At 37.8% G+C, this 15887-nt stretch overlaps 1 protein-coding gene across 2 annotated transcripts in view; it reads right to left on the bottom strand.

The window, feature by feature from the left end:
- The window catches only part of ed (echinoid), a 45144-nt gene extending 36237 nt beyond the window's left edge, over positions 1-8907 (bottom strand). For both annotated transcript variants that reach the window (XM_008199135.3, XM_064355205.1), the window contains exon 1: positions 8565-8907. In XM_008199135.3, the coding sequence (XP_008197357.1) occupies positions 8565-8607 (43 nt within the window). In that variant the 5' untranslated portion in view covers positions 8608-8907. The remainder of the gene's footprint in view (positions 1-8564) is intronic.
- Between the last annotated feature and the right edge of the window lie 6980 nt (positions 8908-15887).

Raw genomic sequence — 15887 nt, forward strand, 5'->3', positions numbered from 1 at the left:
GATGTTGAAAGTTATTGCCTCACTCGGATCATAATGAAACGGAACTGTATTGTTCCCAACACGAACGGCCCAAGATTCTCATTTAATAAAAACCAAATTAAATAAATTATTGCAGGAACACATGTCCTATAACTCACGGAACTAACACCTAGGGCCATTCCAAAGACAAAATCAAACTAACGAGATTAGAGCACATCCTTTGGGTGCAATAAATTTTACAACTCGGTGATAACGTGCAGTTGAAAGATGCTCGTTCGGCGTTATTTATTCCAAAATCTGGATTTCTGACTCAATCTGGAAAAACCGCATCTTGTAGTAATAATTAATCAGCTCGAAATGTAACCTTGACCGCCTCCTCACCCGACGGTTCGTCATATTCCGACCGCCAGTTTGAAAAAACTGCAATTTTATTTTATCAGAACCCGGAAACAGAGATTGGAAACACGCAGAGTCCAATTAGGGGTTGTTAAAAATCTGAGACTGGAAAGCGGTTAAACTCCGTGGAACACAAAAACCAATAGTTTGAAATATTTCGAATCTATGTAAATTAATACACGGTTTGTAAATTTGTGTAAACCTCGGGCGAGTGATTATTTTCATTTGTAAACATGAAATATGGTTAGTTTCGCACTAAAACGTTCCATGTTTCGTGCTTCTAAAAATATAAGGCGGAATTAAGATTTTTAGGGGAGTGAATTGCGACGTTAAATTGGATGATGAAAAGAAGCTTTGTGTCTTGTAAAAGCAGATTTTCATACAAAATACTTGTCCACGAGCTGCCGATTAGGAGCAATACGTCGGCATGTCCCAAAATCCGGCCCTGTATTTAATGCATAGATTAATAGTCGGAGCTTTTATATTATTAGCTGTGACAGGCTGCCTTTATGCACTAATCTTAGCCGGTTTTTAAGACGCTATTGTCGTCTTCCATTGCATCATCGCTATTATTTATGAGGCGTAATGGGGGTTGACACAAAGTAAAAGTCTTCGATAAAAAATTTAATACTGGCGATAATGTATGACAGTCATCAGCAGACTGAATCCGTGTCACATCATGGTTCAGAAAGTCATTTGATTTACTTCGTCTATATCGGAGTTCTTAAGGCTAAATAACGGTAAAATCGATCTTAAATCGGCCACATATTCTCCGCAGACTCAGACGCTAATAACAGTAAATTGACGAAATTTCTGTCGTTCGTCATGTAAAAACCCTAATAGAGAAACAAATTACCTGGCGTAATTGCACCAGAATTGTTTGTGAGAGATTTTACCACGATACTAAAAGTGTCATTACGCAGCAATTTACATACTTTTCAAAACTATGTGCTTAATTAGTCCCACAATTAGCTGTATCAGCTACTGGTGTGTCATTATCGCATTACACATTCATGTTTTCTTTTGGCTCTCTTTAATAATGTGAAAATCGTCCTGCTATTTGCACAGAGAGGTATTCCTCCGAGCTCGAGACGTGACTACAATAATCCATTTGAGTGCCATTTCGACAAAGCGCTATACATCAAATTGTCTTCGTGTTAATCTGGGATTTAATCTCGCCTAATTAGAAAATGATTCAATTTTTCGCCGAGTAATTTCGAGGTGAAAATGGGAACATAGGTGAGAACACGTCGGCCGGATGCTGGCGCAAACGAGGCCAAATTCTGTCCCACTCTTGGGTCACGTAGCGGTCCTGCTAACCGCCGGCAAGACGTCCCAAGAAGTCCAAGCATTCGAAAATTCAAACAATATCGGTGCACAATTTATTAATTTAACTACGAACTTGAAACGATCGCTCGCGTATAACACAATTACTCTTGTTTGAATTCTGATACCCGATAAGTTACAGACTCTTCGAGGATTCTGCCGGGTTTTATTTGACTTTTATGTATTGAATTACCCAAACGCGCTGTGAAATTTGCAGAGGATTCTGCCAATAAATCCGCGATTTGCAATCAGGATATCACTCCATTACATAGCACACATACCTAATTAAACACACAATTTTTACTACGTACATGAAACTGCAAATAATCACGAAATAAACTAAACAATGAATTTGAAACCGTTGGCGAGCTATGAATTAGCATTCAATAAATTTATTACCATATAAACGATCACCGTTAGTCTCAGCCTCTCATTTCTCCAAATGACCCACATGCAGTCACGAAGCCATTTAAATTTTAGCCGAAATCATGTTCTATTGAAGTTGTATTAAGTACTGATGAACTGAGGACACGTGTAGGTCTCGCAGCCTGTAATTAGTGTAGTAATGCAGTTGAGTCATTTAGCAAGTAGTGTGCATATTTAATGGGCTGAAACGTAGACTCCGGGTTTCCGGTTGCCATTAGAAATATATCTATAATTGACATCAGATCGTTGAAAATTTGAAGATCTCATGCACAATGCAAAGCCATTCCGGAAGATCGTATCGTAATGTAAATGTTGACCGAGCTTATGCGACGTGTACGCATAAAAATGAAACCTCACAAATAATTTCACTCGACATTATTTCAATTAACGTGGGGTTAGTTAGGGTGGTGTCGCACGTGAAATTTGAATACTTTATACGATTTTGGCAAAAAAATTCAATTTCGGCGTAAGCCTCGGAATTATTTCGTTTAATTGACGTCAGCATTCCAATTTATTTTGCTCCATGCAAAGGATTGTTTTGGGTTGACATTTGTAATTTTTCGCTAAACGAAAGAAAATCTTCTTTGTTAAAATTTATTTCTTTTATAACAGGGTTATAGTATTTTGTTTTATTCGGTCACATACACAAGTGCGTTTAAAATTCTGGCTGCATTTTCCCTTCTGCAAATAAAACAAAATCAAAGAAAACTTTTAAAGATCTTCGGGTTCAGATTGGAACTAACATCATCAAAGGAGCTTTTTTATCACCGTTGTAAGAGAACAACGTGGATTTTATCGGGGGTTTAAAAAGAGCACGGAGAAATAAATTTCGATGCTTGATTTAAACTTTGCATTGCCTATTAGTTCGCGTTTTCGCACAATAAAAACTTTTTTCATTTTCACCGCATGTGGCGCGGGAACTAATCTCGCAATAATTTCCTTTTTACATCGTCTAGGACACTCAAGGTGCACATCAAAACAACGTCAACACAAAGAAAGTGGCTCTTCTGCACGGGCTCAACAAATAAAGCTGATTCAAACGGCAATTATCCCACACATGTCGCTGCAACTCGAATCGATTCATTTGCAAAGAAATTACACCTAGGCCGGGTTCCCCATTCACGAAGAAATTATTATTCAAATTATGTTTACAAACCGCCTTTGTACGCATTGTGGCCACGAAATTATTGTTACATACAAAGACGATTCATTGAAAGACGGCGACATTTATGGCCACCCGCATAAAAAACACGAAATCTGGGGAATAAATCGCCCCCTGGTGCGTGTTGTTCGACTCGATTAAACAAAGCCAATAATTGCTGCAGTTGAGATTGAAGCCAATGTTGATTTGGGTTAAACTGGGCGCCCTAAGCCTATTAATTCGTCCACTAAGACACTGTTTATGTTCATGTCAAACGCACGGACCGCATTAGAGGGCCCACCTTCGTAATTTGCATACAATACCAGGTAATTAGTAAATTAATTTCGTAGGAAGATTTTTCGGCGAGAATTGGGGGAAAAGGTTCGCTGAAAATAAAAATATGGCATGGATGTGCAAAAGACGTGACTTGTTTAAAGCTACCCTCAAAATACGGAAATAATTGATCAGGTCAATGGGGACCAAATGCGGGCCGTGTATTTTTGGAATTAATTTGATTAGCGTCAAATGAATTTGGGATTTCATGAAGTTGCCGTATTTTTGTGCAGCGATCCTGTGACACCCCACACCACAAGAATTTAAAAAAACAAACTGAGCCATGGAACGCTGCAACAAAGCCGGCAAAAATTTCAGTTCCGGAAATAGTTGTAATAACTTTGATCTCATTATTTCACGTTTCCTCGTTGTTTATGTGGAGAACAAATACAAAATTTTCAATAAAACGTGTATTTCTGGAATAAAAGTTGGCTTAAAGAAGGGAAAAGACAATAAAATTTTTACATGCAATTTTCCGTATTTCAAAGTTTGAGACGGATATCTCGTGACTAATACATTCGAGTTCGTAGATATTCTTTGTAAGAATTATATAATGTAAATAATAGATGCCAGTTCCAACAAATCGAATTAGAGGAAAGAAACCAATTGTGGTGAATTAGGGTTGAAGTAAAATAGCAAAATGTGGGTGTGATTTTTCGTCAAATCGTTATTTATTCGGCCGCAACCATAAAATGCGATACGCTTTTAATTCCCAGACAATGCAAGTCAAGAAAATAATAATTTATTGCTCCAAATCCGCCACTGCGACCACAAATCACGCGTGAAAGGTGTGTCCTAAATCAGATGCACTTTATTTACTTTTTGATTACTTCGTTGCTAACTTAAACGGCTAATTGATTTATCTCCTGTGTGTTTGCGGTGAGGTTGTGTGAACACCTGTATTGTTATCACCGTTTTTCCTGTGATAAGAGCTGATAAGTCGAAGAACTCAGCATCCGGCGTGGCGAAGAACCCGAGCGATTACATTTTATTAACATTTTGATTCGGTGTGACGATTTGTGGTGAAAGAGCGCAGTCAATTTTCTTTATTACGTTCGGGTTCCCCTCGAATCCACTGTTTAGCAATCATGGGAGGCTGTTATCGGAAATGTAGGATTCCCCGCGATACAATATGTAAAATATAATAATTGAAGTTCCGGATTGGCCCGGAAAAATTCGAATCACGGAGGGAAGTTCATCGATAATTCCGGTTATATTTGGAAACAATATCATCCGGTGTCGGGTTATTTTGCATAATTTTTTGACAGCGATTAACAATACATTATATAAATCACGGCCTGATGCCGCATAAATCATGGCATTGTTTTTGAGTAATAAATTCCGCCGAACTAGTAGGTAAATTGAGGCCTGAATCCAACAATGAGTCCTGGCATGGACTACCCGTCAATTATTTTCAAGCTGAAAGTTGCGCCGTGGTGATTTACGGCGCTTCCTTGTTTTCCTTCAAATTATGCCGAATGCATCTCGTAGGCTTTTCTTTGATGGATGGAGCACAACGCTTGACGAAAATTTATTTATGCATGGCCCGGAACGGATTAAACGCCCCGTTTTCACAAGATAAAGACCGCAGTTTCACTCGATGATTATCCATCATGAATTAGTGAATATTCGATCCATCAAAATGAAATTAATGTTAATTAGTGCAGCAAACATTGCGGAAATCGATTTAACCCACAATTAAATGTAACGAACAACCACATTCATAATTATGTACAAGCCACCCACTATCTGGCCCGATTTATCTATCAGGCGTGACAATGGCGAGATTGTGAAAAAGTCAAACTCGACGCTTTGACATATTTATTGAAAGGGCTGCGGTCTCGTTTACATTGTTACACTTGCGGATTTTATTGTTGTTAACCGCCTTTGTATTGCACAATATTCTGTGTCGCCATATTCTCATTTGTATTCATTATGGGAGTAAGCTCCCAAGCTGCCCTCGCCTTTGATAAATGTTGGCTTTTTAATCATCTTAAAATGCGAGCGGTACACTCTTGCTTTCGCACACATAACCCAATTATTAGCCAGGAATTTGCGATACGGATTACTAGTATATTTCTCCATTAGCACAACTTTTAACGTTTGCAGATGCCGGCTCCCGAATCAATATGCCAATGCTATGATCGTCACGATTTATTGCTTTTTCGCCCCAGCAATTTTAACCAATTTCCACATATTTTAATTAAAACGAAATTTCACAATAACGCCGCTGATGCGGAATTAATTGCCACCTCAAACCCATATGTGTACGATTCAATCATTCCTTTTTCTTTTAATTAAAACAGCCCACTCTAATTCAATTAACGCTTTTTTCAAAGTAATTCCCGTGTAATTAAGTCATCTTTCTCTCTAATTACTGGTACATCTCAAAATACTTCCTGAGATAATAGTAACGTGTGTACAAGTTAAAAAACATTTTCTCATTACGATTTTGCAGGACTGAGTCATAACCGAAACCGTGGAAAGAAACTGAATCATTTGTGATTGTTTAGAACTTCTAACTCAATTTGTTCTTAATTGCTTTTGTATTTGTATTCCATTAAATTTGTTTTAGTCAAGCACATACTTAACCTCAAGAAACAACAAAGAAGGGGAGGAAATAATTAATACAAATGACGCACTAATGGTTTTACCCCATTGGAGAAAAAATCTAGCACGAGTGTACAGAAACTTTTAATACATTCCAAAGCTTCGAAAAAGCACGAAACATCACAAGTAATCCCGTCTCAAAAAATGTTAAGTTTGATGGTTTCTCTGACATTAATCTCCCAGTCTAGGCAAACCACAACAAGCTAATAAAATCCTTTAATACCCCCGACATTCTCAGATTCATGTTACAATAACAGTAATTAACTACGGAAGGTGAAAGGGTCAGGTAATTTTTCCGTTAGAAAGGGTTAGTTTATGAAACATTACTCCATTCTGTTATCCCACACAACAAATGTCGGTAAGAATAAACGAAAGTTAAATTTGTGAAATTAAATTCTTGGTGTGTTGCCGTAACGGCACAAAAGCTTATCGAGGGGAGAACGCCTGTGCACAGGAGCAGACGTTACCCTCCCAATTTATCAATGCTTTATAATGTACGATTACGATGCAGGGACTGCGAGCTAGACAAATTCTTCGAGTAGCTCGGAGCGTTTAGTCCGAGGCAAAACATTTATAAATACATGCACACATACACCGCAAAAGCTGAAACAAAAACTGAGCACATTTATTTGCTTTTTTCGGGACCAAATTGAACATATGGTGCCGGAATGTTAGTAACGAATTTTTTGAAAAATGTGCAATTCTCTCAATGGGGCAGAAACGAGATAAACTTTGATAAAAATGCTTGGGAAATGCGTTTATCTTCGGTATCTTCCAAACAATTTATTAATGGGAGCGATCTTTGATCCCGAAAGGGTGTGTTTATTTTGGGCGAAGCAATCGGAGTTCATTTCGATTGGAAATTAAAAAATGTGCGATCTGCGTATGTCGATTCCGTTTTATCAAGCATGAGTTTGTGAAAGCCAAATTTTCAAGAGATAATACCCAAAAATCCATTGACAATTCGAGTGTGCTCCAATTAATCCAAGGAAATTATCGATCCTGAAATCTACCATCCCTGGTAACAAGAGGTGCTTCCGAGCAATAAAAACAGGCTCGCAAAAATCCGCCAAATCCGGTCCTTAATGAGGGTGGCGGCGCACCGTCCTGATGCAAATATTTATTGGCTACTTTACCCGAAGCTTAAAATATTAAAATTGACTTTGTCCTCGCGGATTTCCGTCTTTTTTAAACATCTTTATCGAAGCGACGCCCCATCGCCCCGGATTAGATGTAATGGATTCGCACAAACATCACACATCTTGTCATATCTTGTAAAATGCGGCGGAAAAAATGTCGGGCGAGCCGCGGTTTGACGTTTGATAAATAATAACGCTTTACGCAAACATATTTTTCGATTTACATTGACAAATTAAAATCTCGCGCAAGTGGAAAATCTGTTTGATTAATCGAAAAACGCGAAGTTACTGTTTGTTGCGCTGGTTCGCAACCTGTTTATTGACGTTTTTCACAATTAATTTGTATTATCGGTTCCAATAATTAATTATGCCGGTGATAAACATCCGAAGCATCTCCGCAAGGATTAATTAATAAATGCTGGCGACTTGAAAACATGCGTGACGATGTAAAAATGTCATTACATATTTTTTATTAATGAAAAACGCTTCAAAGCCGCCACCCGCAAGGGATTCGAACGTTCTTTTCATTATACGGTTTTCCGTGAAAATCGTTGCGTTTAAAACAAAGAGCGGAGCCTTGAGATTAATTCAGACTTTCAAGTTGAGTAAGAATTTAAAAGGAATGGGCGTCGCTGATTGATACACACTGTGGGTTATTTATAAACCTAATAATTACGAATATGTGTACCATTTGAAAATATTCAAGAACCCCACTAGTGAATTACACTTGAATTTATGATCGAAAATAACCAGATGCAAAGTTTAGAAATGTATCGAAATTCCGGTGCCATTTTCCGTAAATTCATTTCTAAATTTAACGAAGCCCTGAATTAGTTTGGGAAAAGCCCAAGGGACACCTTTTAACATACCCCGGAATTACCTCTCGTGTAAAATAAATAAATTCAATTGACCGGGCGAGGACCGAACTAATTCTATTCGACAAATATGACACGAATTAACAATATGTCAGGCCGCGTTAAAATTTCCACCCTCGTCGAGACATTTTTTCCGTTGGCGCGCTAATTAATCACTTAATTGTACAGCCGCGGTGAGCAGTCGTAATTTTTGCTAATTGGTGTAGATATTCGAATCTGTTTTAATCCGCAGTTCGTTTTGACACACAAACACGAAGACGCGCTCCCTAATCGCATTAAACTGTTTGGCGAAGTTTACACGAATTGTTGATTCGTTAAAACGTAACCAAGCCTACTTACGGAAGCCTACGAGGAGCAGGAAAACCGTCTTTGCAACTTCCATGATTCGTTAAAAGTTCGTTGTCGAGCGAAGATAAGAGAAAAAATCCAATACACACCACGCGCACTTTAAACCCTCATCCGGAGGGCTGATCGCAGTCACAACGAGACAAAACCCGCCACCACTTAATCCATCCTGGCACCTTTTTCCGATAATCGAACATCAGAAAGAACAAAAGCACCAACGACACAAACACAGATCTCGCAACTTTACAGCGTTCGAAAAAATGCGCTCGCTGGCCGGCAACACTATATCCTTGTTGCGCGAGGTTGTGCGGAGGAATGAGCGCGCCAACGGATTTGAAGTTGCGACCGTTGGCAGCGCTGCGTGCGCTCGCTTCCAAACGGAGAAGCTTTTACCGGAGGAGTCCGGGCGAGACAAGGACGGCCGCAGTCAACAAGCAACTGTCGCCGCAAAAAGCACAGGACAGAACCAGTACCAATGGGCTTTGCGGCCACCTTCTTTGTTTTTTCGCGGTCAAGTTTGCAAACAAATGCGACGAAAGAGAGCAATTATCCCCGAAAGCCTAGTCTTGCTGCAAACTACGACTCTTGCCAAATTGCCGACCCTCTAATTTAACGAAACGGCCCAACGCAAATTAAACCGGAGCCGAATCGCAACGGAAAAATTTTAATTGATAAATGATTAGGCGACTGGAATAAATTGAGAAGGTAACGACTTTGGAACTGGAATGTAAACTAGATCCACATGTAGATAGTCTTCGTCGTCTGTTTGCCCCGAGTTCTAAACAACCAGTTTTAATTAATAGTGGTCAGAAAACCGTAATGCGTGTCGTTTTCTCCCAGCCTTTAGTACCTCGCAAATTCGAAGACAAATTTGACAAATCTGCATTAATTACCCCGTGTGCCTAAAGGGCACACTCGTACTTTCCAAAGCGAAAAAATTAAACCAACACCTCCAATATTATTTAAACAAAAATTTGCCCCAAACTTTCAGAATTGCCAAGCGTTCATTTTAATATTAAAGGTCACCGAGCTTTGCTGCAATTAAGATAAACAAGAATTGTTTTATCAAAACTCATTCTAAACCAATTTACTAATTTATATTTAATGCCCCTAGTAAATAATCAAAGCCAGGATTGACTCTGCTTTCTTGCACAAGTAAAGGCTCCCCTTTTTCAGTTTTTAAAATCAGGTGGAGCGGCCGTGCGTGGGTTGAAAAGAAGTGAAACAAACAGGGATCCTGATCCTAAACATCCAAAAAGAAACGTATGAAAGGAGTGTTAAGCCCTCTTAATTCATGCGGTTCCACACAAAATAAGCACGTGAGATGGCACGCTCCGGTTTGTAAATACGAATTATTTTCGGACAAAAATAGTTTTTCCAAAATGACAGTCGTTTCAAAGCTTTGTCAGTCTTCATTTATAATTGAAGCGAAGAAATGTTTTCGTTTGTAAACGACCAGTGGCACATATTCCAACGCAGTTTGCTTTCAATAACAGATTCAACGTCCGTACAGTCGGCTATTACAGCTACTCTTCAGCAGTCTGTAAACAAATCTGACAATGCACTGTCCTGATTGTCTTCACTGATATCGATCTCGTTCGATGGAGAATAAAAAGTTGCTAAAACGTGAATACGCCGGACTTACCTTAATATTTTAATTTCCCTATTATCAGATTCCCGGATAATCTCGAAGAAAATAAATAAGAAAGAATTGTAATATTGTAGAATTCCGCCCCTTCAGCTGATCCTTATCTCCTTTAAAAAGTATAATCAGTTCCCAAGTTTCGGACGGGGACCTTGGGAACACGAACGATAAAGACCGTAGATACAAATATATCTAATTATGTCTGTTGGTGAGTCTAAAATAGACTCTCGGTGTGTAAAATGTAAATTAAGCGCGTTCCAGGAACAGAAAAAATCGAAGCCTTTATAAAATAATAACATGATGTGACTTACCTTTCGTGCAATAGATAATTGAATAATTAAACGAAATTAGATTTAATTGATAGCGGTAATAAAAAAAATGTAAGCATGATATAATTAATTTAGACAAGTTTTATGTTGCAGTAAAACTCTCTCATGTTTTAAATTTGCTTAATTTAATTGAAAAGTCAAAGCAAAGGGTTAGTGAAAGCTGCCATGTATGAAATTAAAATAAGGCGAGTTACACAGTTTTAGCTTGAAATGTGCTAATTTACAGTGGTATACTTATCGCAAGAAAAAATGAAAAATCGAACTTCTTCTTGCGTAATTACAAGGAAACGACATCAATTAAACGAAGTACAGTTAATGCATATCTAGAATAGTCGACTTCCACGTACGCATAATATCGCAATTAAACGATAACCAAGAAATCAATTAATAGCAACAATGACATAAACATTCCCAGCTGCACTAACAAGTCTCAGTGCGATTATCTCTCGCTCATAACGGCTGCGGTTATTTTTTCATGCCGAAACCGCATTCGTTATAAATCTGGCAACGACGCGATGGACTCCAGTCCAGGTGAAAAAATAAATTACTCTCTGGGACCTCTCGTTAAGATTCGGCGATAATGTCCCCCACATATCAGGCTTTAAGGCCCGCTTTCGGCTGCACCCGGCTTAAGTTAAAAACCCCAACGTGATGGTTGAACGTTGTTATTTCCACTGCAGGCTTGTATGGGTGTATTTAAACGGCAGAAGGGACTTATTAGGCCGAAAAAAGCAATCAGCCTAGTTACTCCTCGAGATTTATATTGGCCGTGTTGTCAACTCGAGCGTCTCTAGTTTGATTATTTTCTAGGGCTCTTTTCGGTGAATTTATTCACGGTGATACTTATTAATATTTACCGAGCGGAGCTTGGGGCAATAAACCCTTTAAATTTAACAAGGAGCACTAAAATACTGCGAGTTTGATCACGTTTCAGTTTGACCCGATTTGAATAACAGTCCGGTGAAACTTGATATTTGGTTCAGGATTTTTGCATTGCGTCTAGACAAAATTGGTGAGTTAAGGCGAACCCCTAATTTGGAAACCGTGCACGATCCCTAAAAATTAACTGTAATAAAGTGTGTTCAAAGTTTTAATGAGAACAGGATAGCGGCCTTTCTTGCTTTTAGCATAGGAATTGCCGCGGTGGTTTTTTGCCTACTGGCTTCCACGAGCGGCCATAATCGTTTTATTAATCCCACCTATGATTATGATGGCAAATGAAAATTACTTTTTGATTGTTATCCGTTATGATTACATCCACAAGCAAATTTTCACGTACGAAAGTGCCACCCACACGCGAAAATTGAAATTTTCTTGCACGCGGTCTGGGGAAGATGTGACCTCGTTCCTTCCCCTATAATTCTTTATTTAGGCAGAATGACCGTAACTCAGAGAGAGCCGGTAATCAGGACCGGATTTAGACATCTATGTCGTCACTTTAGCAGGCGATTTATAAGCCCCAGCTTTATAAAGTGGGCAATAAACAAACAAGTGCCCTATATTAAAATTTTGATACACAAAAGAAATCAAATGAAAAATAAATTCTAAAATTGGAAGTAAATAACAAAACCGTCAAAAACAACAAAGATACTCACTTGTTGGTAATTGCTTCGGCGAAAGTCAGGATTAAATAACAATACAATGGACCGTAAACATTTTAATCATTCTGCGTTCGAAAAACTACAATAATTACGATAACGCGAATCATAAACTCAATAACCGCCTCAATAGTAATAAACTAATAAACGGCGTTAATTAATGCCCGATTATAATTACGTGCCATAACTAGAACTGTGACAACTGTTGATTTATTTGTACAAAAGCTAGTTCTGTAAAACATTAAAAATCAATGTGAGAAAATGACTTGTCGAGGACTTATTTGGTTAATGTGTACTCTGCTATGTAAATAATGTTCTAGTAAAAAGGGTTTCAAAAAACTCCTTTCTGTTGTGTAAATATATACTAAAACGTGGAGCGTGGAGAAAAATGAATTAATAAAAAATTCTAATGCAAACGTTTCAATGTATCAAATGTACCTAATAGGAAACAGGACTATTTTAAAATAATGCATCGCATAAAAAACTATTTGTTCGAATTTTCCATCCTGAGACGTAAAAATTAAATATTTCTGTGCGTTTTTAATGTTTTTAATGCGACCTCTGTTTGCGCTGCATGTAATATTGAGGAATCTTCAAGTGAGCTTGCTACAGTAAAAACCATAAAGAAATGGAATATTCATCTTCCCAGGACACGTAAATTCGGCCGAAACTGGAAGAGTCGACTCTTTCAATATGAAGTTTTTATGACAGGACAGGTATTACAGGCAGGTAATAAATTGCGAGAAACTGATGACCCACCTATAATAGCGTTTTTTCTACCTGTGTACCTTCCAGGTACCCCGAATATAAATGAAGTTAACACCCCGGCTTGATTAGAAGCTAGGAATGTTAAAAGCTAATCTATTTTTAAATTAGACTATAAGTTTTTGAAAGGTTAATTTGAGGGTAGTTAGATTTAATTTTCATTAAAGCGAAATTAGCTGATGTTTTAGTGACGTGTTAAGAATCTTCAGTAAGTTCGAGTCGCTCAATCGTAATCTTTTTTATATTAGAATAGACATTCCGATGTAGTAAAACGAAAAGTGCCAGACATTTTTGTAATATGCGAGAACGGTAAACTATAATTTTATTACTTTCGTATTAAAAATGGAATTCGAGCAAGTTTTATTAGAAGCTCGCGTGACGTTTATTAGTATCAGGACTAAAAATATTTACTCTTTTTTATTTATTTATTGTAGGCGGTACTGTAAACTGTAAGAAAGCGTATGCGTGAGCCTCCTATCTGAAATCGCTTGAATTTCGTCTCGTAAAGCTTGCCGCCGATTACTTAGAAATTTAAAGTAAGAAAATTTGTTTTAGTTCCTATTTTATGGAAGCTATTTTTACAAAAGTTGTAATCCTGCATTAGCAACTTGCAACATGAATAAAATTAATAACGCATCAGTTTAAGTTTTGCAGATAAAATTAATCACAAAGCTGGTCCGAAGTTTCGTAATCTTGAAAAAAGGCTAGTCGGCAGTTTGCAACTCGCGTATTTTACGAAAATTGAGCCAAAAATAACGAGCATCAAACTAAACAACCTTTTGAATTCAATAACATAAACACGTATCCTCGGGAGCTATCGCGCCCTATTTCAAGAAGCTGTCAATAACAATAAGACAATATCAAGCATACGGCACATTTGTATTCATAGGTAAGTTGCAGTTGCAGCATCGCTAAGAGCAAAGTAGAACTTTGATTAGATTTAGACATATGTAGCGCCCCTTAAAAGTGGGTACAATAAACTGGCGCGAATTCAATTAAAGATCGTGTGCAGCGACGGCTCTTTCACCTTTTTAAATAAATAAACAGAATCCTGAGAGACCAACAAAAGCCGCCAACGACCCCCGTTGTGTAAATAATGGGAGTTTATGTTTCGTTAATAAAAACTAGAGCTGATCGATTTTGATCGCACACTATTTCCATATTATAATCCCCAGAGTTTGCCGCAAGTAGCGCGTTGAAAATGGTGTGTGTTTACCACTTTCCCGATAAACACCAATGCGCTAAAGATCGAACTTATCAATAAGGATAAGGTGCAGTTCCAGCGCCACTAAAATTCAATTTGGAAAAAGCGCCGCCAACCCGGGGGTAGTTTCGCTATGATTAATTAGGATTTTCGGTTCGGGCGAACACTTATTGATGAAACAAATTCTTTGAAAGCAAATTCTGGGAAGATCCTCCCACCTCGTCAGGCTTTACCTGGACCACTGTAACTCAGAGGTGTGCTGCACCTCCTACGCATTCAAAGTTATTGTTAGTTACTTTTGCGAGCTGACTTGACTGTCTATCGCCGCTTGAGAAAATATTTTACGAGCTTGGGACGATAATTTGCCACTAAAAAAGAAAATAAACGAGAGGGAACTTTTGAGCCATTGCTCGAAAAATGTGGAAGACAAAGGAAATATAATATCCATTTCAAATTGCTGTTTGTCGACAGTTTTATAAAAAACTATTTTTCTCGTTTTCATTTGAAATTAAACGGAATGTAACAATTTTCGACGAGCTGTCAAATGCATGTAAGCGGTAAGCCACTGTTAAAAAACGGGTTCGAAATAATGTGTGGGAATTAAAATCAGACCAAGTTGATGCAAATGAACTTCGCACAATATAAAATTAATAATCAAGTCCTGAATGGTGCAGTTCAGTTTAGTGGTTGTTTCAGGGAAAATGCGCCGTCTTCATCAAGCTGCTGCATCCCACTAGTAAAAACCGTTACCTTTTTCCCTATTAGCATTAAAGCCATTAGTGTAATAATACAACTTCGTTTGCAAGCACTAACATTGTTTCAAGCTTAGTTACAACGTAATAACAAAAATAATTTAGTCATACACAACCCTTTTACGTTTAACGTCTTTGAAACTAGAAACGCAAGAAATTACAGTTATTACAAACGCTTTAAAAACTTGCTACTCTCGCCGATAATTACACATAATTACGCTTGAACAACATCCGATACACGCTTTCCGTCAAAACAGCACAAGATCAAAGTTTTGAAACGCAACAGTTGTTCTCGCGATTTCTTATTTACCTCCGTCTCTACGACTTGGAAATAAGAATCCGTGCAGTTTAGCAATTTCAAAGCGCCCGTGTTTTTACAACTCTTGCTGAAATTGCTCATAAAAAGATTTAAGGCCGTGCATAGGAGAGAAGTGTTGTCTTTTTGCGCTGACATCGTAAAACTAAATACTGATGGTCAACCATATTCGCAGCCTCAACACTACTCCCGGATTCGCTTTTATTAGTCGACTTCAATTTTAATCTGCAACGGCATGCTTGCATCAGCTTGTCACTAAACAAGTTTCGACAATTAAAAACACACGGGTTGTAAAACTACGAAAAGCAAGTTTCTTTTAAAGAGTTTGGTCATCGCTATAAAACTTTACTGGAGTTTTAGTTTTAGTTTAGTTTAGTCCGCCATGTGTAATAATCTTCTTATTGCAACCAGCAAATACTGATTCAAATGCATTATTTATGCCAACTCATTCATATTTTACAGCAGAGTTTGGTATTAATAATAAATTTCTAATGAATTTTTCATTCTATACACGGGTTTATGTTTGCGGTCATTAGTGCAACAATTTTGTTGGGCTAATTGGAAATGCTAACTAAAAATTATTCTATACAAATAAGGTGTAAATTATTCATTTTTGTACATGTGCAACTGTGATTTTCATCCGATGGCAAATATGTATTAAACAATATTAAAAATCAACAAATAAACAAATTTAAAAACCTGTGTTTG

This window comes from Tribolium castaneum, chromosome 2 (assembly GCF_031307605.1).
Source record: "Tribolium castaneum strain GA2 chromosome 2, icTriCast1.1, whole genome shotgun sequence".
NCBI lineage: Eukaryota > Metazoa > Arthropoda > Insecta > Coleoptera > Tenebrionidae > Tribolium > Tribolium castaneum.